The 22,649-nt window shown below is 41.8% G+C and overlaps 1 protein-coding gene across 1 annotated transcript in view; it reads left to right on the forward strand.

The window, feature by feature from the left end:
- LOC106565912 (astrotactin-2) overlaps window positions 1-22,649 on the forward strand; it is a 449,250-nt gene that overhangs the window by 61,999 nt on the left and 364,602 nt on the right. The window contains exon 2 of the mRNA XM_014133602.3: window positions 14,754-14,941. Within this exon, the coding sequence (XP_013989077.2) occupies window positions 14,754-14,941 (188 nt within the window). The remainder of the gene's footprint in view (window positions 1-14,753; window positions 14,942-22,649) is intronic.

Genomic DNA, 22,649 nt, shown 5'->3' on the forward strand with positions numbered 1-22,649 from the left:
GGATAAGGTCAACACGAATAGCGAGGGATAATTCCTTTTGCTGCAAATGCTTTACATTTGAATCATCAAATGTCCTGACTGAGACAGGAAATAGTTATATTTGATTAACAACCTTATTTTATCCATATGCACCCTTATCATTTTTACTCAACTTTGTTCTAATCAAAACTTATCAGAACATGCATGCAGTGTTTGTTTACTTATTACTACCATTGTTGCTGTCACAAATACACTACTATTACTTGTTGTAATATTGTTAGGTCTACTATATGATTCAAATCCTGACAAATATACAGACTTTTGGTGTTGGTCCAGTTAAGCAATTATTTAATAAAAATTCTAAGATCTACTTATGAAGAATTCCGGTCTTTGTTTTCCTAATTTGCTAGGGCCGTGAAAAAGCAGTCAGAACAGCTTTGAAAATGTTAAAGAGCTTTGATTCCTTTGTTGTCATGTTCTGATATTTATGACTAATTGCTATGGAAGCACTCAAATCGTTAAAGTTCCCACACTTTCAGTTTATTAAAAAAGACCTCAAAAATGACATTGGAAATTGCAATTACAGTAAGTGTCTCCTTTTGGGGTGTCAGCACTAAAAGGGATCAAACTCAGCTTCTAGGGGTTTCAAAAAGTTCCACATTTCTCAGGAAATGGAATGAAAAGTGCTGTTCTTGACTGTGTGCTCAGTGGTAACAAATATGTTCAGTCAGTAGCAATTACTAACTCCCCTCCAAAAATGCTGCACTTCTACCTATGATTACTACCTGGAACATATACATTCCAAATGATAGGTTTTTAATAGTTACTTGTCAAAAAGCAAAAAAAAGCTCCTTTACCAAACTACTACCGTACTCCCTCTCAAAACACAGATGGAAAAACAATTATGCATTTTATAGTACCTCGCTCCCAATTGATTGCTGGTAGCATTATGACATGCCTTTTAGCATTTGCAATATAGTGAGCAGAAGTCCGCAGCATTTTGTACTGTAGTGCTACCTAAACACATTTAACGCTAGGCCATAAATGTTAGTAGTAGTAGTATATTTAAAGGGAGGCAGTTTGTAAGGGATATAGTTTTATGTATCTTATCCTGTAATCAAACAAGTGCCCACTCTTTTAGCAGAGTTGTTACTGTGTATTCAAAGTGGTAAGCAAGTAGTATATTTTCCAAGGGGTAATATACATTCATATTAGCCATACAATTATTTAACCATACTACAGTATGGTGAGAATCTCCAATAGTGTACGCAAGGTAAAGCTATTCCTTTCGTCATCTACAGAACAATAGATCCATTATGTTACACAGGATATATATTAATAATGTTTAACACATGCTAAAAGACATGAAGGCAGCATCTACGTATCTATGTGGGCTTTACCATTTCTGTTACAGGTAAAATTCCCTTTGGTAAAGCACTGTACTCTACGTTTTGAGTGATGTGCTTCATGGCAGTTTCTTATTCATCATATCCTATGTGATATCACTTTCCTTTGGGCTGATATATCCTCACACTCTTTCATTCACAACTAATAACATCACTTCATTGAAAATACAGTGGTAGTGTTCTGAAGAAGCATACAGTAATGTAATCTAGTGATGGAGGAAATAATTGATACAGTTACATATGGGATATTATTTTATTTATTATTTTAAATATCGCAGTATTATTTTCTGGATTTTCCCTTCATAGCTTGTTCTCCATCCTCTTTTTAAAAAGGGAGCCAATTTGTTTTCAGCATTTTTATTTCCATGACTGATCAAAACTAGTTTTCTCATGGCTTTCCCTCTGCAGCAGACATACAGTGCCTTCTGAAAGAATTCAGACTCTTTGACTTTTCCCACATTTTGTTACGTTACGGCCTTATTGAAATTGTATTTATTTTTTTTACTCAGCAAATAACACACAATACCCCATAATGACAAAGCGACAACAGGTTTTTAGAATTTTTTGCAAATATAAAAATATATACCTTATTGACATAAGTATTCAGACCCTTTGCTATGAGACTCGAAATTGAGCTTAGGTGCATCCTGTTTCCATTTATCATCCTTGAGATGTTTCTACAACTTAATTGGAGTCCACCTGTGGTAAATTCAATTGATTGGACATGATTTGGAAAGGCACACACCTGTCTATAAAAGGTCCCCCAGTTTTTGCTCTGCATGCCAGAGCAAAGACCAGGCCATGAGGTCGAAGGAATTGTCCCAAGAGCTCTGAGACAGGATTGTGTCGAGGCACAGATCTGGGGAAGTGTACCAAAAAATGTCTGCAGCATTGAAGGTCCCCAAGAACACAGTGGCCTCCATCATTCTTAAATGGAAGAAGTTTGGAACCACCAAGACTCTTCCTAGTGCTGGCCGCCCTGCCAAACAATCGGGGGAGAAGGGCCTTGGTCAGGGAGGTGACCAAGAACCCGATGGCCACTCTGACAGAGTTCCTCTGTGGAGATGGGATAACCTTCCAGAAGGACAAACATCTCTGCAGCACTCCACCAATCAGGCTTTTATGGTGGAGTGGCCAGACAGAAGCCACTCCTCAGTAAAAGGCACATGACAGCCCGCTTGGAGTTTGCCAAAAGGCACCTAAAGACTCTCAGACCATGAGAAACAAGATTTTCTAGTCTGATGAAACTGAGAGGATGTGCAGAGAAGAATGGGAGAATCTCCCCAACTACAGGTGTGCCAAGCTTGTAGCGTCATACCCAAGAAGACTCAAGGTTGTAATCGCTGCCAAAGGTGTTTCAACAAAGTACTGAGTAAAGGGTCTGAATACTTATGTAAATGTGATATTTCCGTTTTTTATTTTTAATAAATTAGCAAACATTTCTAAAACCCTTTTTTTGCTTTGTCATTATGGGGTATTGTGTGTAGATTGATGACAAGAAAAAAACTATTTCATCAATTTTAGACTAAGGCTGTAACGTAACAAAATGTGGAAAAAGTCAAGGGGTCTGAATACTAAGACCGCATGGAGTTGCAATATAATCACAGTATTGAATCGCAATACATATGTGACCGACCACCTCTATATGGTCTTATGTAGCAAAATTTGAAATTATGTTTTTTACATTGGATAAAGGTAGATACTCCGAGCTAGAAAATGATATAACATACACTGCAGTTGAGGAACAATGGGGAAAATAATCTGCTAAATTTATAACCCGACTTTTGAGAAAAAGGCCATTAAATGTTCTGGTACACCGACTGGAGAGCTCTTCTTTCTCTACAGCCATTAAGCATCGTTCACACCCTCTTAAGCCTTAGCCCCACCCATCTCTTTAAGGATTCATATGTGAGGCCATGTACTAAACAGAGTGAGTAGTTTAGAAAACAACCAATGATTTCAAGACTAAAAGTGGTAAAAGTAGTAGCCTACAATAGCAAATAAATTCCGTTAAAAATACACTTTATCTAGTCCTTGGCCTATATCCTAATCTGACTTTGGTGCAGGTCATGTTGTTCTTCACATTACCATCTATGGTAAACACACACTATATCAATTAAAATCAAAGTTCATTTGTCACATGCACAGATACAGCAAGTGTAAACAGTGAAATGATTACTTGCATAGTAGCAATATCAAAAACAAAGTGTCTGGATAAAAATATTTTAGCATTATTAGATGAAGCTTACCTGACACACTTGTCTAAATTGATGGGTCATCTAACTAAGTGGATGGGTCACTGTTGTCTAGACATGTACACATGTTCATAAAATACAATAGATTACCGTAATCAGCCCCAGACACACCTGGCTAACTTGATGGGTCATGTCATCATCTGGCGAGGTGAAGTATTTTGTTTAGACATGTAGCATAATCCCAACTCATACTACTACCAATACAAACATTGTCATAGCTGTAGTATGAATCTGCAGGTAGCTAAAGCTAACAACTAGGTTCAATGTTAGCTACCTAACATTAGGCTATAACTAGTAATGCAAATTGTTTCTGATTTTAATAATATTACTACACAGATCATACATGTGAAGTTAGCTAGCGAGCCAGCAAGCTAGTGTTCGCTAGCTAGCTAACAGGTAGGCCGTCATTGTAAATAATAATTTGTTCTTAAAACCTGTTAGGGACTAGCGGAACGCCTCACCAATATCCAATGGTAGAGCGTGGCGCGAAATACAAATACCTTAAAAATGCGATAACTTCAATTTCTCAAACATATGACTATTTTACACCATTTTAAAGACAAGACTCTCGTTAATCTAACCACGTCCGATTTCAAAAAGGCTTTACAGCGAAAGCAAAACATTAGATTATGTCAGGAGAGTACCCTGCCAAAAATAATCACAGCCATTTTCAAAGCAAGCATATATGTTACAAAAACCAAAATCACAGCTAAATGCAGCACTAACCTTTGATGATCTTCATCAGATGACACTCCTAGGATATTATGTCATACAATACATGCATGTTTTGTTCAATGAAGTTCATATTTATATCAAAAACCAGCTTTTTACATTAGCATGTGATGTTCAGAACTAGCATACCCACCGCAAACTTCCGGTGAATTTACTAAAATACTCACGATAAACGTTGACAAAAAACATAACAATTATTTTAAGAATTATAGATACAGAACTCCTTTATGCAATCGCGGTGTCAGATTTTAAAATAGCTTTTCGGCGAAAGCACATTTTGCAATATTCTGAGTAGATAGCTCGGCCATCACAGGCTAGCTTATTTGACACCAACCAAGTTTGGTGCTCACTAAACTCAGAATTAATATAAGAAAAATTGGATTACCTTTGCTGTTCTTTGTCAGAATGCACTCCCAGGACTTCTACTTCAACAACAAATGTTGTTTTGGTTCAAAATAATCCATAGTTATATTGAAATAGCTCCGTTTTGTTCGTGCGTTGAGGTCACTATCCAAAGGGTGACGCGAGGGCGCATTTCATGACAAAAAAATTCAAAATATTCCATTACCGTACCTCGAAGCATGTCAAACGCTGTTTAAAATCAATTTTTATGCAATTTTTCTCGTAAAATATCGATAATATTACATTTACATTACATTTAAGTCATTTAGCAGACGCTCTTATCCAGAGCGACTTACAAATTGGTGCATTCACCTTATGATATCAAGTGGAACAACCACTTTACAATAGTGCATCTAAATCTTTTAAGGGGGGGGGGGGGGGGGGTTAGAAGGATTACTTTATCCTATCCTAGGTATTCCTTAAAGAGGTGGGGTTTCAGGTGTCTCCGGAAGGTGGTGATTGACTCCGCTGTCCTGGCGTCGTGAGGGAGCTTGTTCCACCATTGGGGTGCCAGAGCAGCGAACAGTTTTGACTGGGCTGAGCGGGAACTGTGCTTCCTCAGAGGTAGGGGGGCCAGCAGGCCAGAGGTGGATGAACGAAATATTGAAATGTATGAAATGAATAATTGAATATATGAAATGAAATATTCCAACCGGGCGACGTTATATTCATTCATAGACTGAAAGAAAAACATGGAGTCGTCTTGTGCACGCGCACTCCAGTGTCATTGTTCCCTGCCTGACCACTCACAAAAACTCCTTCTGTTTTTTGCCCAGAGACTGCAGAGACGTCATTCCACTTTCTGGCGCCTTCTGAGAGCCAATGGAAGCCTTAGAAAATGTCACGTTACAGCAGAGATGCTGTATTTTTGATAGAGATGCCCTAGAAGGAGAACAAATTGTCAGACAGGGCACTTCCTGTATGGAATCTTCTCAGGTTTTGGCTTGCCATATGAGTTCTGTTATACTCACAGACACCATTCAAACAGTTTTAGAAACTTTAGAGTGTTTTTTTATCCAAATCTACTGATTATATGCATATTGTAGTTTCTGGGCAGGAGTAGTAACCAGATTAAATCGGGTACGTTTTTTATCCGGCCGTGAAAATACTGCCCCCTATCCCAAACAGGTAAACTGACTCTCCTAGTTAAGTAAAGATTACATACAAATAAGAATATTAACAGTATGCTTTAACATGCAACAAAAATGACTTTCTGACTAAATTTGAATCTTATAATATCTGAAAATGTAGCTAGACTCTTATTCCCGTATACATCTATGAACGCTTCACGGCAGACTGGAAGCATTTAACTCTGTTTTGTTTGTAGCTACCTCTTGTTTGGCCAGCTTTGTGTCAAGTCACTCTGGTTCACACTTTCGGTTACTAGTCCAACGCTCTAACCACTAGGCCACCTGCCGCCCCATGATTTAAGGCAAATCTGTAACTAGGCCTCTTAGACCAATCTAAACTCATTTCCCAGCTTGTCTAGCCCATCCATTATCTCGGCCTATCATGACTAGTGGGAAGGTTCCTGCTAGTTTCCATGGCTAAACAAACTAGGCTTGTAATTTAACAATTTTACTTATGGAATAGAAGTTTGTTATTAAGGCACATAAAAGTTCACATGTTCCAGAAAATATTTTGACAAAAAATGACGCTTATGTTAAAATGCTTCTCCTGTGAAGTAGTGACGTGCGACAAATACCTAGTTTCCTGAAACGAATCACGTATAGAATCGTGAGAATCACAATACATATCGTATCAACACCTAAGTATCTTGATACTATCGTATCGTGAGGTCCCTGGAAATTCCCAGCCCTACTGTGATCAGAAGGGAAATGATAAATCCATTACGTTTATCAATCAAATGTATTTAGAAAGCCCTTTTTACATCAGCCAATGTTTATATATATCCATCAGGGGAGAAAATGGCAAATGCATTATGAAAGGCTGAGAGCTGTGTGTGTGTTTGTGCGTACGTGTGTGTTTGTGCGTACGTGTGTGTGTTTGTGTGCTATATTGCTTCTCTTAAGTGTGTTTTGCTTCTCTGGAGGTGAAGGGCACATACCGTAATATCCTGTTTTAGACAGGACAGGCAGGTTCTTACACCTTTACTGTTGCCCCCTTGGGGTGCCATATGCTCCTCACTCTCTCTGTGAAGTGGGAAGCATATGCTCCCATGCTGATGAATCATCTTACACAGTAGCTATCAGTAACACCGCTTACATGTGTCTGGCTTCTACTGTACACAACAGATTCTGTCCATCTTGCAGTATCGGCACTAACTCCTCCTGCTCACTAGGGAGTACACTACACCATCCCTGCTAATGGATTTCATCCTCTATGAGATCACAACAGAAAGAGACATTTGACCAAGGTCTCATTGGGGAGGGCCCAGAACAATGGATATGTCAATCTCAATGTGTGTATGATTACCCCCGGCTTCACTCTTTAGCAGGGGGTTGACGGCAGGCACGTGAGAGCAGGAGATGGTGCAATCAGTTGGAGAATGGCCCCTTTAATAGGATTGGACTGTTTAAAAAAAGAGTATATGTACTCTGTAGATAAGGGGACTGTTTATCCAGTTAATGTGTCACTTTAAATACATTAGGCCCTTTTTGGCTCGCTGCCTCCCTAATCCCAAATAGCATGAGACAAACCATTTATAGATCCGCACATAAATTAGAGTGGCATTGTTTTGGATAATGACACTAATTTCCCTTGTAAGAATAGGGTTTTTGGCCGAAACCAAATGATAGTATGACTCAATTGCGTATTAAATCTCATAATGTGGGGGCACTTTGGGTTTTACAGCATTGTTAAGGTGTGGGGGGCTTATTATTAGATGTAAAACAGAGGTGACCTTGGGCTGCTGGGCTAGAGGCTGAGCGATGGGCTCGGAGGAGTGTGTGTGTTCACTATAGAGGAGAGGGATACATAGGGCTCAGTGCAGCACAGCAGCAGTGGTAGATAGCAGGCCACTATTAGTTTACTCTACTCTATGTTCTCTGTCACAACAAACTCCCAAAGATGAGTCAGTTCTACCATAAACCAAACACTCATCCTGCTCTCTAATTCATGGGTGTCTATGCACTTGTCTACATCTACGTTCTAATGAATGGGAAATGATCATCAAGAACCCAGGATCTGTTGTGGTTTCTAGCCTATCAAAAAACATGTGGGTATGTTGTATTTGTATGAATATATGATCATAAATGTGTTTTCTCTCGTCCAGTTTTACACAAAAGGCCATAATCTTGAGTTTATCTTTACGTTTACCTCTATAAGGTCTTTCTCTACCTCTGTTATCTTGGTTGTCATAAATCGCCTATATTATAGTATAAGTCAGATAGATTCAGTCCATGAGGGACCATTTTAAGTAATGTCTGAAATGTGATTGGTTTCTACTGGAGCTGGTGGGCACTGCCCTGGCTAGCTGCTGGCTCTGTGATTGAGCACAGTTTGAGTTGGCGTGGGAGTAGGAGTGGGCGCCGGGGTACAGATGGACCTTCAGTCCCACTGGCACGGCTGATTGGTAACACCTGATTCTCACTGGACCCTTCCCTAGACCCTGGTAGAATCAAATTATCCCACGTGACCTACTTTTTTTCTATTTAAAGTGATTGCTGTCCATTGTACCTGAACAGCAATAGCGAGATGCGCAAATTACATTCTGTGGCATTGGACAGATACATTTCAGCGTAAATATGTCTTGGTGAAATCACACTGCTGGTGTTGCTGCAGTAATGTAGCAGTGCATTGCTAAGATGATTAGGGTTGGGTGGCTTTAAAAATGCATCTGTGGAGATGTCAGATGGTGATGGCGTCCGGGTGGTACAGAGGTCAGGACCAGGTCATCCACTAGGAAGTGATGAGTCGTCAGAATTGGATACCGCTGTGCTGACTGTCTAAAGACAGCTGTCACAGCAGAAGGAGCCTTCAAAGACCCCTAGGACAGGGATAGACACCTGGTGACAGACCTTTTTATCCAGGAGACAGACGGTACTATTGACTGTCTTTGTGCAATGGCCATGTCATATAAGGGAATATGACCACGTCATATCAGATCATTTTATGGTTTCTTATAACAGTCCTGATTACATTTGCCTGTGATGTAGATTTAAAGACTCCGGAAGATGTAGATTTTAAACCTCCTGCTTTGGGATGGATGTGTCAATGTGTAGTTCATACATGGATAATCTATGAGCAGAATTACTGATTTACCTCAATTAGCCATGAAATCCCCAGTTTGAAAGCGACTGTTTTTCTGGAAGCTGTGCCATTTTCCCCCACATGGGCCAGAACCCTAACAATTCAAGTTCCAGCCAATGAGCTTTAGCCCCTCGCCATTTGAGTGTGTCGGCTAGCATGATGCACACACAGCAGAGCGAAAGAGAGAACAATGACGAGGTGTACATATCTCCACATATGTGACGACGTATGCAATTTTCGGCGCCATTTTTGGCTCATGCGAGCTACTTTCAGAACTTCTAGCTAAAAAGTATACAAATGTACTGGGTGATAATCTTTAATGTGCACATATCAAATTATTGCTTTTTCAATGAGCTTATTTTATCACAATACAATAACATCAGGCCCGTTATTATATAACCTCCATTAATCTTTGTATTTGTTGCTTGTCTCGATGACTCTTAATTAATGATGTCTCGCTATGTTTGACTTTAATGACACTGACATGCCAGTTGTAGGCCTTAGGCAGGACCTGAACATGACATTGATGGCCTCCCTCATCTCTATTGTCTCTCTATCTCTCTCTTTCTCTCTCTCGCTCGCTTTCTCACCCTCTCCCTCCCTGGGTAACATTATTAGCTGTTCAGTCCTGGCTGGGATGATATGATTTCTCTCTTCACATAGATGGCATGGTAGATTATCTAATGGCCTGGTCCTGCGGTGACTCATTGTGGAGAAATATTCCGCCAATCGAGCCCTGCTGCTCCACCCTCATTAACAATAAGTCCTTTGTCACAGACACACAGTTTTGGGGATCCCTACGTTACGACTCGACTGTGCCAAGGCGCCAGCGTAAATTAGCATATTACAATGCCTTGAAACATGCGCCTTACTTCTCTTCGCGATATGTTTTTTATTGTTTGCATTTTTAATGACCTTTACGTCCATGAATGCCAACAATTTAATTAGGGAGCATAATAAGATGTCTGGGTGACATTAAGTTGCTAAGTGTTTCATTTCAATGGGAAGCAGCCTTTCGGTAATGCCGTATTTGCCTAAATACCCAATATCTCACGTCAACTTGTTTGGAAATGGTAATTGGTACATTCTTTACAGGCATTAGCATTTTCTGAATGGGAGACTTGACATCCGTCCATTTGGTGACTGACTAATCAAATGTACTTCTACGAGCTCATTCATTTCCCCCTAATATGTGGTAAAGTTTTCTTATGTTAGACTACTCTAAATACTCTGTTTCAAATGTGAGGCCATTCAGAGTGGACATTATTGAGGTCAAAGACTAAACACAGTGAGATGTGTTTGGTATGTGTAATGAATTTAGTAATAGCCTCTGACAGTACTGATGAGGCACTGACTGTCACCGTCTTCTATCCTCTGCATTTGGAGCTGATATATTTAGATTCATCTCAAAGGTTATGGAAGTCTATCATTGTCCTCGCTTATGAATTATTAAATTTACAGCTGCCCGTAATATTGTGACAGGCATGGCAGGCTGAGGCTCTAGGCTAGGCAGCAGCATTATCGGAAGGCTTGCTGGCTGGCTTGCCATGCCACATGGGCAATGACAAGCCGCAAAGTGCCTTTAGGGTGCCAACTTTCATCAGGGTAAGCGGGGATGACACGGCCTTGTTACTGAACTGACAAACTGTCACAGTGCTGTCAGGCCACACAGTTACTGACTACATGCAGCTATGATCACCTTTAAATTGATGAGAACGACCTTTGGGGAGTGTGTGTGTGTGTGTGTGTGTGTGTGTGTGTGTGTGTGTGTGTGTGTGTGTGTGTCAGAGAGAGAGAGAGAGCACACAAACATCTGCTCGTTTTTGTTTATCTCACTCCCATTTGTATATGTGTGCGTCTGTCTTGTCTGTGTGTGTTTATAACCACAACCTTTCTGCTTTACAACAATAGTATTTCTTTACAGCATGTGGGCGACCACTATTCATTTTGCTAAAGAGAGAGATGAATAGTCCTTATTACTTACAATTCCTTAACACACATTCTTCAGAATCCACCTCGGCTACATGACACTGTCACGAATCCCACCGAAGGTGGCTCCCCTGCCTGCTCGGGCGGCGCTCGGCGGTCGTCGTCGCCGGCCTACTAGCCGCCGCTGATCCCTTTTTCCTTTTCGTTTGGTATGTCTTATTGTTTGCACCTGTTCCTCATTTAGTTCTCTTGATTTATGGTTATTTAAGCCTGTGTAGCCCGCCCAGGTTTGTGAGGGATTATTTGCGTCAGAGTGTGTTTTTGTTATTGGATGTGCTGGCGATCGACTAGTGTTATTTTATGTGCGTGCTGTGTACCTGTTGTTTTGGGCACTTCGCATTACACGCCGGTTGTGTTGGCGTCGACCGTTTTTGTGTTTTACGGAATAAACACATTATTTCCTTACCTCTGCTCTCTGCGCCTGACTCCTACCACCACTCCTAGCATTTACTGACAGACACCCAATCCTCACTTAGTTGCTGTCACTGTTTTTACTGTAGAATGAAATGAAAGTTGAAAGTTCAATTGCATTAAGCAAGCTAAACATCAGGCCTATGTTTAATAACCAACATATTTCAACATCCAAACAAAGGCCAGCCTGCTGACAAACTGAATGCTGTGATCAAGGATATTTCATTTCAGCCCAGAATAGAGTAAATTATGTAAAGTTAGCAGACATGAGGACACAGTCACAGACTCTTTTAGCTATGTAGGGCACAGTATTTGTATTTATTAGAGATCCCCATTAGGGATCCCCATTAGCTGCTGCCGAGGCATCAGGGATTAGTTCAGTTGGATGCTACATTTGAAAACGATCTTAAATTAAACTCAGTTTAAAATAATACATGTGTATTTGTCCATTCTCCCTTCATAATGAAATCTTGCACGTTGATTTTAGATCAATTTAATCTCTCCAAAATGCCCAACATAGACGACTAACACGAGCAAAAATGGAAATGAATACCTGAAATACAATATTATAGAGTCAGTGCGGCTCTGCCGTGACTGGGGAATGGGTCCTGCGTGTGGAGACTCTTTGGGTACACAGTGCTGGTAATAAGTGTTATGCTGACAGCAAGTGTTCAGTAGATTTCACTCAGGGACATCTGGGCTACCTTCCGATGCCTCGGCCAAGATTAACAGGGTTTTATCAAGGATTTGGGCAAGCTCCAAACAATCCCGTCCCCTCTGTGCTGCAAGCTTAATGAGATCACGAGTTAACAGAGAAGGTAAAGTGAAAAAAGACCATGGAGTAACTCAGTTTTAGGTTTGTCGTATGAATAACCAATAGCTTTTACTGTTACCTTCGTACCCATTTGTACCTTGGTTGCTATTGACGTGATAAGGCATTCGCCACACTCATGAGGTCTTGAGAAGGTTGTTCTCGTGGTTGAACCTTTTGTCATTCTATTTGTGTAAAATCAGCCACGCTTCTCCCCTGCTCTCAGTGGCTTGTGGGTACAATGGCACGCCTCAGGGTAGACATTCCATCCCTGATGCCCTTGCTGGGAGCGTACATGCTTCAACAACATCTTTCCCCACACAGGCGTGCACACACACACACACACACACACACACACACACACACACACACACAAGCCAATGTGTCGTTAATGGCGAAAGGACCTGTGGCTGTACCTCTGTATCATGTGAACGTCTGGATGTTTGCCCAATAACAACACTCATAGCATTTTGTGACGTTCCCCAGCAAGAAAACCAAAAACTGTTGCTCAAACGGAAAGGAGGTGGTGTTTAAGGAAGGGTTCTGAAAGACACTCATGGGAGAGTCCACTGAAAGTTGACTAGCAACAACAACTAGAACCTAAATGACACCCACCAAGAGCACCCACTAAATTTGCCCAAGAAGAGGCAAAGAAAAGAAAGTCCACATAAGGCTCTAAAGTCAGCAAGTGATTGGCAGCCAAAGTGTCTCTCTTAAATCTGTCCCCCTCTATTGGTTTAAAATGGCCACCTCTAATGAGTGCCACCTCATTTTTAGACCTGCACACAGGAGCACATCCTCTGTCAAGGTCAATAGCCCAATCGCCAAATATGAGAAGCTGCAGATAACACACAATGATGTTCTTTTAGATGAGGGCTTGACATTTCACAGCCTACACATTTTGATCCTACGACAGTACAGTCAGCAGAACTGTTACCACACTGTCCTTTTATGATAAGGAAAGATGCTGAAAGCTTACTTTTTGAAAGGTTTTTGAAAAGTTTTCCACCTGATTGTCCCATGAGGAGCCTAGCCCATAACTTTTGTCCTATTATCATCCACTGTGGATTGTACTGCTGCTGTAGTGTTCTTGGTAGATCATTCTTTCTTTGTTAATAAAGTTCCAAAGAAGTGAGGTTATACATAAAAAATATTGAGTAAACAACTTGTCTACAAATCTGTCCGAGTCGAAGTCCAGAGCTATGGTGTCAGCCTTCCTTATCATACTGTACCATATCAAGTGACTGCTTCTCTCCCGGTCTTTAAAGCCCTGTGGTGCTCCTGATGTACTGTATGTGTGTGCCCTGTACTAGAGCGGCAGTGACGAGGGCAGCTCACAGAGCAATCCTCTCCTGCTGTGTCCACTGACCCCAGAGTCAGTAGGTTAATGACCAGCGCCATTGAATGCCATCCCTCATACTGTACCTGCCACTAGCCTGGGAGCAGCTCCGCCCCCCTGTCCCTGACCTTGTCACCCACCCCTGACAAATACTGTATCAAGCACATAGCTCTCAGAGGCTGTCTCGGTACCCAGCGACCGCGGAACCCCAGTAGTCGATAGCATCACAGTCCTGTGCTTTGATCCCTATCTGGCCAGCTTGGTTATTTTCCTGCCTGCTTTATTTCTCTCCCATCAACTTGCCCTCTGAGTCCGATCTCACCCGGCTTCGTTTACATTTTTCAAGGTTGCGCCTTTTCTTTTTCCTTTTTTAACTGATCCACTTCCCCTTTGGTGTCGTAGCTCTTTATGTTAATGCTGACGGCCTGTTCGCGCTAATGTATTCATTAGGTTTACAGGACTGTTGATGATTTGTGGAGATAGCGAGAGGACGGAGCACAGCGAGGCAGCGTTTTCTCAACTGCTATTGACAATAAAATTGAATCCTAGGTGACGGATAGCGAACAGAATGGCATACCCATTGTCTTATCCCCATTAGTTAGGACGCTACTGATTTTAAGTCTGCTCATACAAACAGGGAGCATGCAAGCAAAGGTCTAAGCTATCCACCATGATGATTAATGTTGTTTGTTAGGCCCGTGACGTTTTACTGACCTAGAGGTTTTGATCAATCAATTTTGGATTAACGGCAGAGTTTTAACTTATTGGTTGGGAAGCAGTCATCATTATACAGATATCATGTAAACTGCTTGGAAATTCAATTCAGTTCCCAAATACCTCTCTACCCATTTGACACAGTGTAGGATTACACAGAAATGTAGCCTTTTCCCTCCTAAGAGTGACTGTTAATACAGCTAGCTCTACGGAGTAGCCGAGTCTTGACCTTAAGAGAGAGCAAGCACTTCACTAGAATGTTAATGCAAACTTATCACAGACTTCAGTCACCCCTGAACTTTCCGTTCAATTTCCCCAAAGACTCATGTGCCTCTTTCAGACACAGATTGCAGCTAAACATGCACGCACGCACACATGCACGCATCCACACACATAGCGATGCAAACATACAAACACACCCACAAAAAAATTGGGTCAATTGTTAAAAGTGTCAATTGTTTAAGGTTGTCACAAAATCTCTTTCTCTCTCTTCCTCTCTGTAGAGATGTCAGGTTTGGGGGCAGACATCTCTCAGGTGCATTGGAAGCAGCAGTGGCTTGAGAACGGGACGCTGTATTTCCACGTGTCCATGAGCACCTCTGAGCAGCTGATACAGACCACCGTGCCCACGGCCCAGGAGCCTGCTCACGTCCTGCACGAACACATGCACCTGCTGCACATCTCTGTTATGGTAAGAAACACACTCTTACCCCCTCTTGACCCCGCAACACCCCATCCTCATATCTCTCCACATCCTCTCTTTCTCTCTCTTACCACCTCTTCACCACTCTCTCCTTTTTCTTTGCCTCTTGACTCGCTGTCCTCAGGTGAACTGCAGTATCATGTGTCTCATCCATCCGTGCTGTCCAATGCACTGATATGCTTTAGTCTGCAAATCTCTCACCCACCCTCAGTGTGTGCCTCTGCTGACTAGCACAGCACTGTTCCGGGGCATAAACATCAGCAGGCTCTACTGATATCACTCTACTGAGTGATGAGCCAGAGGTTATTCCAGGCCAGCTGGTTGTGTGATCTAAAGGGGGTTCAGACTCAGAGCAGACCTTATTTCATGCTTTCAGTCACCGCTCTTGGTTTTCTTTTGATACTCCTACTGTGACTTGATGTGAATGGCAGCATGTGTGTCTGCGTGGAATCTCATCATCTGTGAAATGGGGGAAGGATATTGAATAGTAAGGAAGGGGGAGGAAGTACACTACATGGCCAAAGGTATGTGGACAACCCTTCAAATTAGTGGATTCGGCTATTTCAGCCACAGCAATTGCTGACAGGTGTATGCAGCCATGCAATCTCCATAGACAAACATTGGCAGTAGAATGGCCCGTACTGAGAGCTCAGTGACTTTCAACGTGGCACCGTCATAGGATGCCACCTCTCCAACAAGTCAGTTTGTCAAATTTCTGCACCGCTAGAGCTGCCCCGGTCAACTGTAAGTGCTGTTACTGTGAAGAGGAAATGTCTAGGAGCAGCAACAGCTCAGCCGCAAAGTGGTAGGCCACACAAGCTCACAGCGCGTAGCGTGTAAACTTTGTCTGTCCTTGGTTGCAACACTCACTACCGAGTTCCAAACTGCCCCTGGAAACAACGTAAGTACAGTAACTGTTCGTCGGGAACTTCATGAATGGGTTTACATGGCCAAGCAGCCACACACAATCCTAAGATCACCAATGCATAGTGCCAACTGTAAAGTTTGCTGGAGGAGGAATAATGCTCTGGGGCTGTTTTTTTGTGGTTCGGGCTAGGCCCCTTAGTTCCAGTGAAGGGAAATCTTAATATTACAGCATACAATGACATTCTAGACGATTCTGTGCTTCCAACTTTGTGGTAACAGTTTGGGGAAGGCCCTTTCCGGTTTCAGCATGACAATGCCCCCATGCACAAAGCGAGGTACATACAGAAATGGTTTGTCGAGATCGTTGTTGAGGAACTTGGCTGGCCTGCACAGAGCCCTGATCTTTACCCCATTGAACACCTTTGGGATGAATTGGAATGTGGACTGCGAGCCAGGCCTAATTGCACACTATCAGTGCCCAACGTCACTGATGCTCTTGTGAATGGAAGCAAGTCCCCACAGCAATGTTCTAACATCTAGTGGACAACCTTCCCAGAAGAGTGGAGGCTGTTATAGCAGTAAATGTTCAACAAGCAGGTATCCACATACTTTTACCCATCTAGTGTAGATCTGACTGGGATGAGGAGTCAAGGTGTACACATCTGGCCTCTGGGCCCAGGATGTCTCCTGGCTCTTTGAGTGAGCATCATTAAGTGTAATTCTGTCAGTTCTGTGGCAGGTTCAAGTCGGGCACTCTATTCTTTTGGCATTGAGCTGTCTATTTCTCACTCTCTCCATTCCTCCTCCATTCAGTCTCTCCATCACAGGCCTCCCCCAGCCCGCTGTGGACATCACCGTCTCTGTTAGGGAAAGACATCTTATTGACATGGAACTCTGATAAGTTGATTGATCGTGCAGTTTATTCTGATTTGTGTAGATCATCCATATTGTTGGAATTTAAATGCTTTTGTTATTTGTGTTAATATAACATTTTTGTGTAAATTACATTGAGATTGTGTGTTCTGGAGTTTTCCCACACTAAATCAATGGCAGAAATATATATAAATATAATTGACAAACCAATATACCCTCAATGTTACTCTTTCAATTCAGTACTTTTTGCTGTCTATATGCTATGTTAGAGTTCCAAAAGAAACATTGACGCAGGGAATGCTTATGTCCTTGCAACTTGTGCATGATTCCAATCAGTCAATGTGAAAGATGGGATTGTGAAATAGGGTTAAAACTTATGTAATACAGTATAATAAAGGTATGCTTTCAAGCTCAAATTCTTAGTAACTTCCCAGATTAATGTGTATGTTTAAGGGTCAGATCTTCCCTGGTCTCATGTGTCTTTATTCAAGGACAGTGGGTTCACATTAAGCATCATATCACCTTAAGTAATGTGCAGTATGGAGCTTACAAGGGCACATTTCCTGCCCCAGGGGATGCGTTACTTTCAGCAGACCTTCAGGGTTTTATAACTCTCCTTCGCAAATCTTGCATTTCTACTTACCATACCTGTTAATGGAAGACCACCGTTTTATACAATAGCAGTGAAGGGCAGTGATTTGAGATCTTTAGACGGTAGAAACATTGCCTTCTGTTCAACTTAGTTGCAAAGTGAAGTTTTCTAGCGCATACCTTTTAGCTCTGACAAGTTAAATATGCAGTTTTGTGTGCTAAATAAAAACACAATTACTCGTTGTAAACTTTTACACTACAGTGATCATAGATAATATTTGTATATCCCTATTACCATATCAATAAGAACATAGACATGCGGTATATGATCTTAACATTAACATCCAACTACTATTCCCCCCCAATACATATTCCCTTATTTGAACTGCAATCCCAAAAACAGCACAAAATGCAAAACTTGAAGCTGCTTTCAACAAGCTTCAGGCGTCGCATTAAACTCACTTAAGGAACAAGGACATGCTTTCATTCTTCCTCTCTAATTGGCTGGCTTGTCAATCATGTCGAACTAGCGAAAGCATGCCAGGATAATGATAATTTTATAGGTTTCACTTAGACCTTCGCTCTGTCTCAGATGATAGGCTGCTGCCAGCTGTACGAGCTAGAGATTCAGATAATGAGCTTCCTCTTACTCATAATAAAGAGTAAATAAGGGATTTAAATACAGGTTGTTAAAATTGCGGACATGAGGGCCAAAAGGTAAATGTTGTGTTATTCAATGAAGAAAAAGTAGAGTCGGATCATGGGTCTCAACCATGTGGTCCTGTGGCCATAAGCTGCCCAGAATGCTCCCACCTGTGCTTCCACCACCAGCTTCTCTCATTGGCCTCTCTTAACTTTTCTAGTTATTTGGAAAGATTTGTTTAGGGAAAAGGGTACATGACACATGCATAAATTACGCCTTTAGAGAAATGGCCCCTCAGGAAAAATGTATTTATACCTTTGAATTGGTGTGCAGTATAGAAATGTGGTCAAGATGGCCATGTTTTCCTTTGCTCTATGTTGACTGCTCACTGGCATATTTAAAACCATTGACTATTAATTCAAGGTAACCTTTGTGCCGTTACGAAGGATTTTCCTTGTGCTATGAGGCTGGTCAACCAGGATCAGTCAGACTAAGAGCCCCCGTCATGACCTCCCACGCCTCAGTCACCCCCCGTCTGGCCTGGTCCGAGACCGTCTGGTTGTATGGGGGAACATTAGTATGCGCCAGCACTCGTCTGCTCCCTTTACATAAGCGTTTACAGCAGCTCCGCTCCCTGCATGGCTAATGTTGTGTCTGTTCCAGCAGCCTTGCCTGGAGGGCTTTATGGGACGCCATTGATTTTTGCTCTCATCCTCGACGTCGAGTTATCAAACACTCGCATTAAAGGTACCACACTGAATGTAGTGGTGGTCGGCTAGGCTTTTGTTTTTCACTCCTCTTTGGGTGGTTACCTTGGGGCGTTTGCTGACAGGTGTCAGGATAACACTGACCTATAGTTATAAAGCCTGAATAAGCCCATTGGAAATCAGCCCACTACTGTGTTATTAACTTAGGGCTCAAATCCCTTTAACGGGATTGATTTGACAACAGCCAAAATACTCAGTTTACATTGGCGCGTTATGTTCAGTAATGTTTTGCCTCCAAAACATCCAGTGATTTTGCAGGGAGCCACATCAATATACATAAATACTCATCATAAACGTTGATGAAATATACAAGTGTTTTACATAGAATTAAAGATACACTTCTCCTTCATGCAACCGCTGTGTCAGATTTCAAAAAAGCTTTACGGCAAAAGCACACCATGTGATAATCTGAGTACAGCACTCAGCTACCAAAACAAGCCATACAGATACCCGCCATGTTGTGGAGTCAACAAAAGTCAGAAATAGCATTATAAATATTCACTTACCTTTGATGATCTGCATCGGAATGCACTCCCAGGAATCACAGTTCCACAATAAATGTTTGTTTTGGTCGATACAGTCCATATTTATGTCCAAATACCTCCTTTTTGTTTGCGTGTTTAGTACACTAATCCAAATGTGCAAGGCGCGAGCACAGACGAAGTCCAGACGAAGTCAAAAAAGTTCCATTACAGTTTGTAGAAACATGTCAAACGATGTATAGAATCAATCTTTAGGATGTTTTTATCATAAATCTTCAATAATATTCCAACCGGACAATTCCTTTGTCATATGAGTTCTGTTATACTCATAGACATCATTCAAACAGTTTTAGAAACTTCAGAGTGTTTTCTATCCAAATCTATGAATAATATGCCTATTTTAGCTTCTGGGTCTGAGTAGCAGGCAGTTTACTCTGGGCACACTTTTCATCCGGATGTGAAAATAGCGCCCCCAAGCCATAAGAAGTTAACATGTAATAATAGCTTCGGAAGCACCTTGGTTGGTTTAACATAGGGACTGAGAAGATGATGTTTTGCTTTGCACTCCCTTGTCACTACCATCGATCTATGTTGTTTACCAGTAATTGGGCATTATGTGTAAACCCAGTTGCTCTGGTGGCCTTCATACTTCTATTATTGTGCAAAGGCTGTGGGGAGATCATTTGAAAACCTTGAAGAGCAGCTATTGCCAAGCTTATAATTTTGGGCTCTCAAAAAGAGAAGGAAATGGAAGGAGAGGAAACAAAGGCGTACTTTAGAATGTTTTCCCTCCCATCTGACAGAGCCATTCATGCACACATAGGAATTAAATGGAATCGATAGTGATGAATCAGTCTCTGACAGATCCTTTTACATTCCCCTCGGAGCGCAGGAAGGAAGTGTGGTGCGTGGAATTATTAACACCTAGCGCTAACCACTTTGCCGCCACAAAAGAGTCACAGTGGCTGTTTGATCAGGCCTGCGAGATGTACTGCGCCGTGCATTAAACAAAACCACCCGGCAAGAAAGAGAGAGAGAGAGAGAGAGAGAGAGAGAGAGAGAGAGAGCAATTTCTGTTCCCTTCCGGCCAGAACAGAATCCATTCATGATGTCGGAATCTTGAGCTAAGACTCTGGGGAGTATAAGGATATGAGGACTAGGTATGTAGAGTGTAGATCTGTTTCTGGCACAGTAAGGATCCTCTTGTCTAGTTTCAAAAATAAATAAATTATTGTTGTCAGCCATAGTGGTGGTAGGGCGGACATTTCTCACATAAATGACACGTTTGGGTTCATTTGGAGGACAGGTGGTATACTGAATGGGACACAATTCCAGCGTTGTGGATGTGACATTTGCACACAAAATGAGAAACAAAATGTCTCACAGAACTGAGTTATCAAGCATAAATGTTAATATGTATATTTACCGAACCCTATAGGGGAAGTGTTGACACATAATACACAAATTCTAAGTCATACCACTTTGAAGTAACAGAACAACAAAACTTGCGTTATGGATGTGACGTAAATGGACAGACATTTTTGGGAGAGCAGACACATAGGCAAAAGTCTGGGAATCTCAAAGTCTTAGGGGAAAATATGAATAGCCAATTTGAAAGTAAGGCTTGGCTACATACTAAAACAACAATGAAGAAAATATACAAATTGTAATGTATATTTTAGAGAGGAAAATGTACCGTTATGGCTGTGACATTCTCTGTTATGGACGTTATGACACTGTAAAAAATTAGTGTTTATATATTAAAGATTGCTTCACCAAACTTCCTCACAATACTGTTGTTGTCATCTGAAAACGCAGTGCACCTCAAAGAACCAAGAAATCACCAGTATCTTGAATAGTTATTGCGTAGGATATCCAAGTTGTCCCGTCTTAACCAACCATAAATGCACAAATGTGCAAAAAATGCATTTACAATTCTTTATTTGAAAATCTATATTTTCATTGTAAATTAGAGTGTTGCATACCTCAACAATTATATAAATATTTGCGCTTTCATAATAACACTAGAGGAAAATTTGGCAACAGTTACAGCCATGAGTCTTCTTGGGTATGATGCTACAAGCTTGGCACACCTGTATTTGGGGAGTTTCTCCCATTCTTCTCTGCAGATCCTCTCAAGCTCTGCCAGGTTGGATGGGGAGCGTCGCTGCACAGCTATTTTCAGGTCTCTCCAGAGATGTTCGATTGGGTTCAAGTCTGGGCTCTGGCTGGGCCAGTCAAGCACATTCAGAGACTTGTCTCGAAGCCACTCCTGCATTGTCTTGGCTGTGTGCTTAGGGTCGTTGTCCTGTTGGAAGGTGAACCTTCGCCCCCAGTCTGAGGTCCTGAATGCTCTGGAGCAGGTATTCATCAAGGATCTCTCTGTACTTTTCTTCATTCATCTTTCCCTCGATCCTGAGGTGTCTCCCAGTCCCTGCTGCTGAAAAACATCCCCACAGCATGACGCCGCCACCACCGTGCTTCACCGTAGGGATGGTGCCAGGTTTCCTCCAGACGTGATGCTTGGCGTTCAGGCCAAAGAGTTCAATATTGGTTTCCTCAGACCAAAGAGTATTGTTTCTCATGGTCTGAGTCATTTAGGTGCCTTTTGGCTAACTCCAAGCGGGCTGTCATGTGCCTTTTACTGAGGAGTGGCTTCCTTCTGGCCACTCGACCATAAAGGCCTGATTGGTGAAGTGCTGCAGAGATGGTTGTCCTTCTGGAAGTTTTTCCCCATCTCAGCAGAGGAACTCTGGAGCTCTGTCAGAGTGACCATCGGGTTCTTAGTCACCTCTCTGAGCAAGGCCCTTCTCCCCCGATTGCTCAGTTTGGCCGGGCAGGCAGCTCTAGGAAGAGTGGTGATGGTTCCAAACTTCTTCCATTTAAGAATGATGGAGGGCCACTGTGTTCTTGGGGACTTTCAATGGTGCAGAAATGTTTTGGTACCATTCCCTAGATCTGTGCCTCGACACAATCCGGTCTCTGAGCTCTACGGACAATTCCTTCAAACTCATGGCCTGGTTTTTGCTTTGACATGCAATGTCATCTGTGGAACCTTGTATAGATAGGTGTGTGCCTTTACAAATCATGTCCAATCAATTGAATTTACCACAGATGTACTCCAATCAACTTGTAGAAACATCTCAAGGATGATAAATGGAAACAGGATGTACCTGAGCTCAATTTTGAGTCTCATAGGAAAGGGTCTAAATGCTTATGTAAATAAGGTATTTCTGTTTTAGTTTTTTTCTACATTTACAAACATTTCTAAAAACCTGTTTTCACTTTGTCATTATGGGGTATTATGTGTAGATTGATGAGGCAAAACATGTATTTAATACATTTTAGAATAAGGCTCTAACGTAACAAAATATGGAAAAAGGGAAGGGGTCTGAATACTTTCTGAATGCACTGTACCGCTAACCCAAGACTCAGTGATTCATACACCCATTTCATTCCCTTGGTTTTTTTTT

This window comes from Salmo salar, chromosome 01 (genome assembly GCF_965601325.2).
Source record: "Salmo salar chromosome 01, fSalSal1, whole genome shotgun sequence".
Taxonomy (NCBI): domain Eukaryota; kingdom Metazoa; phylum Chordata; class Actinopteri; order Salmoniformes; family Salmonidae; genus Salmo; species Salmo salar.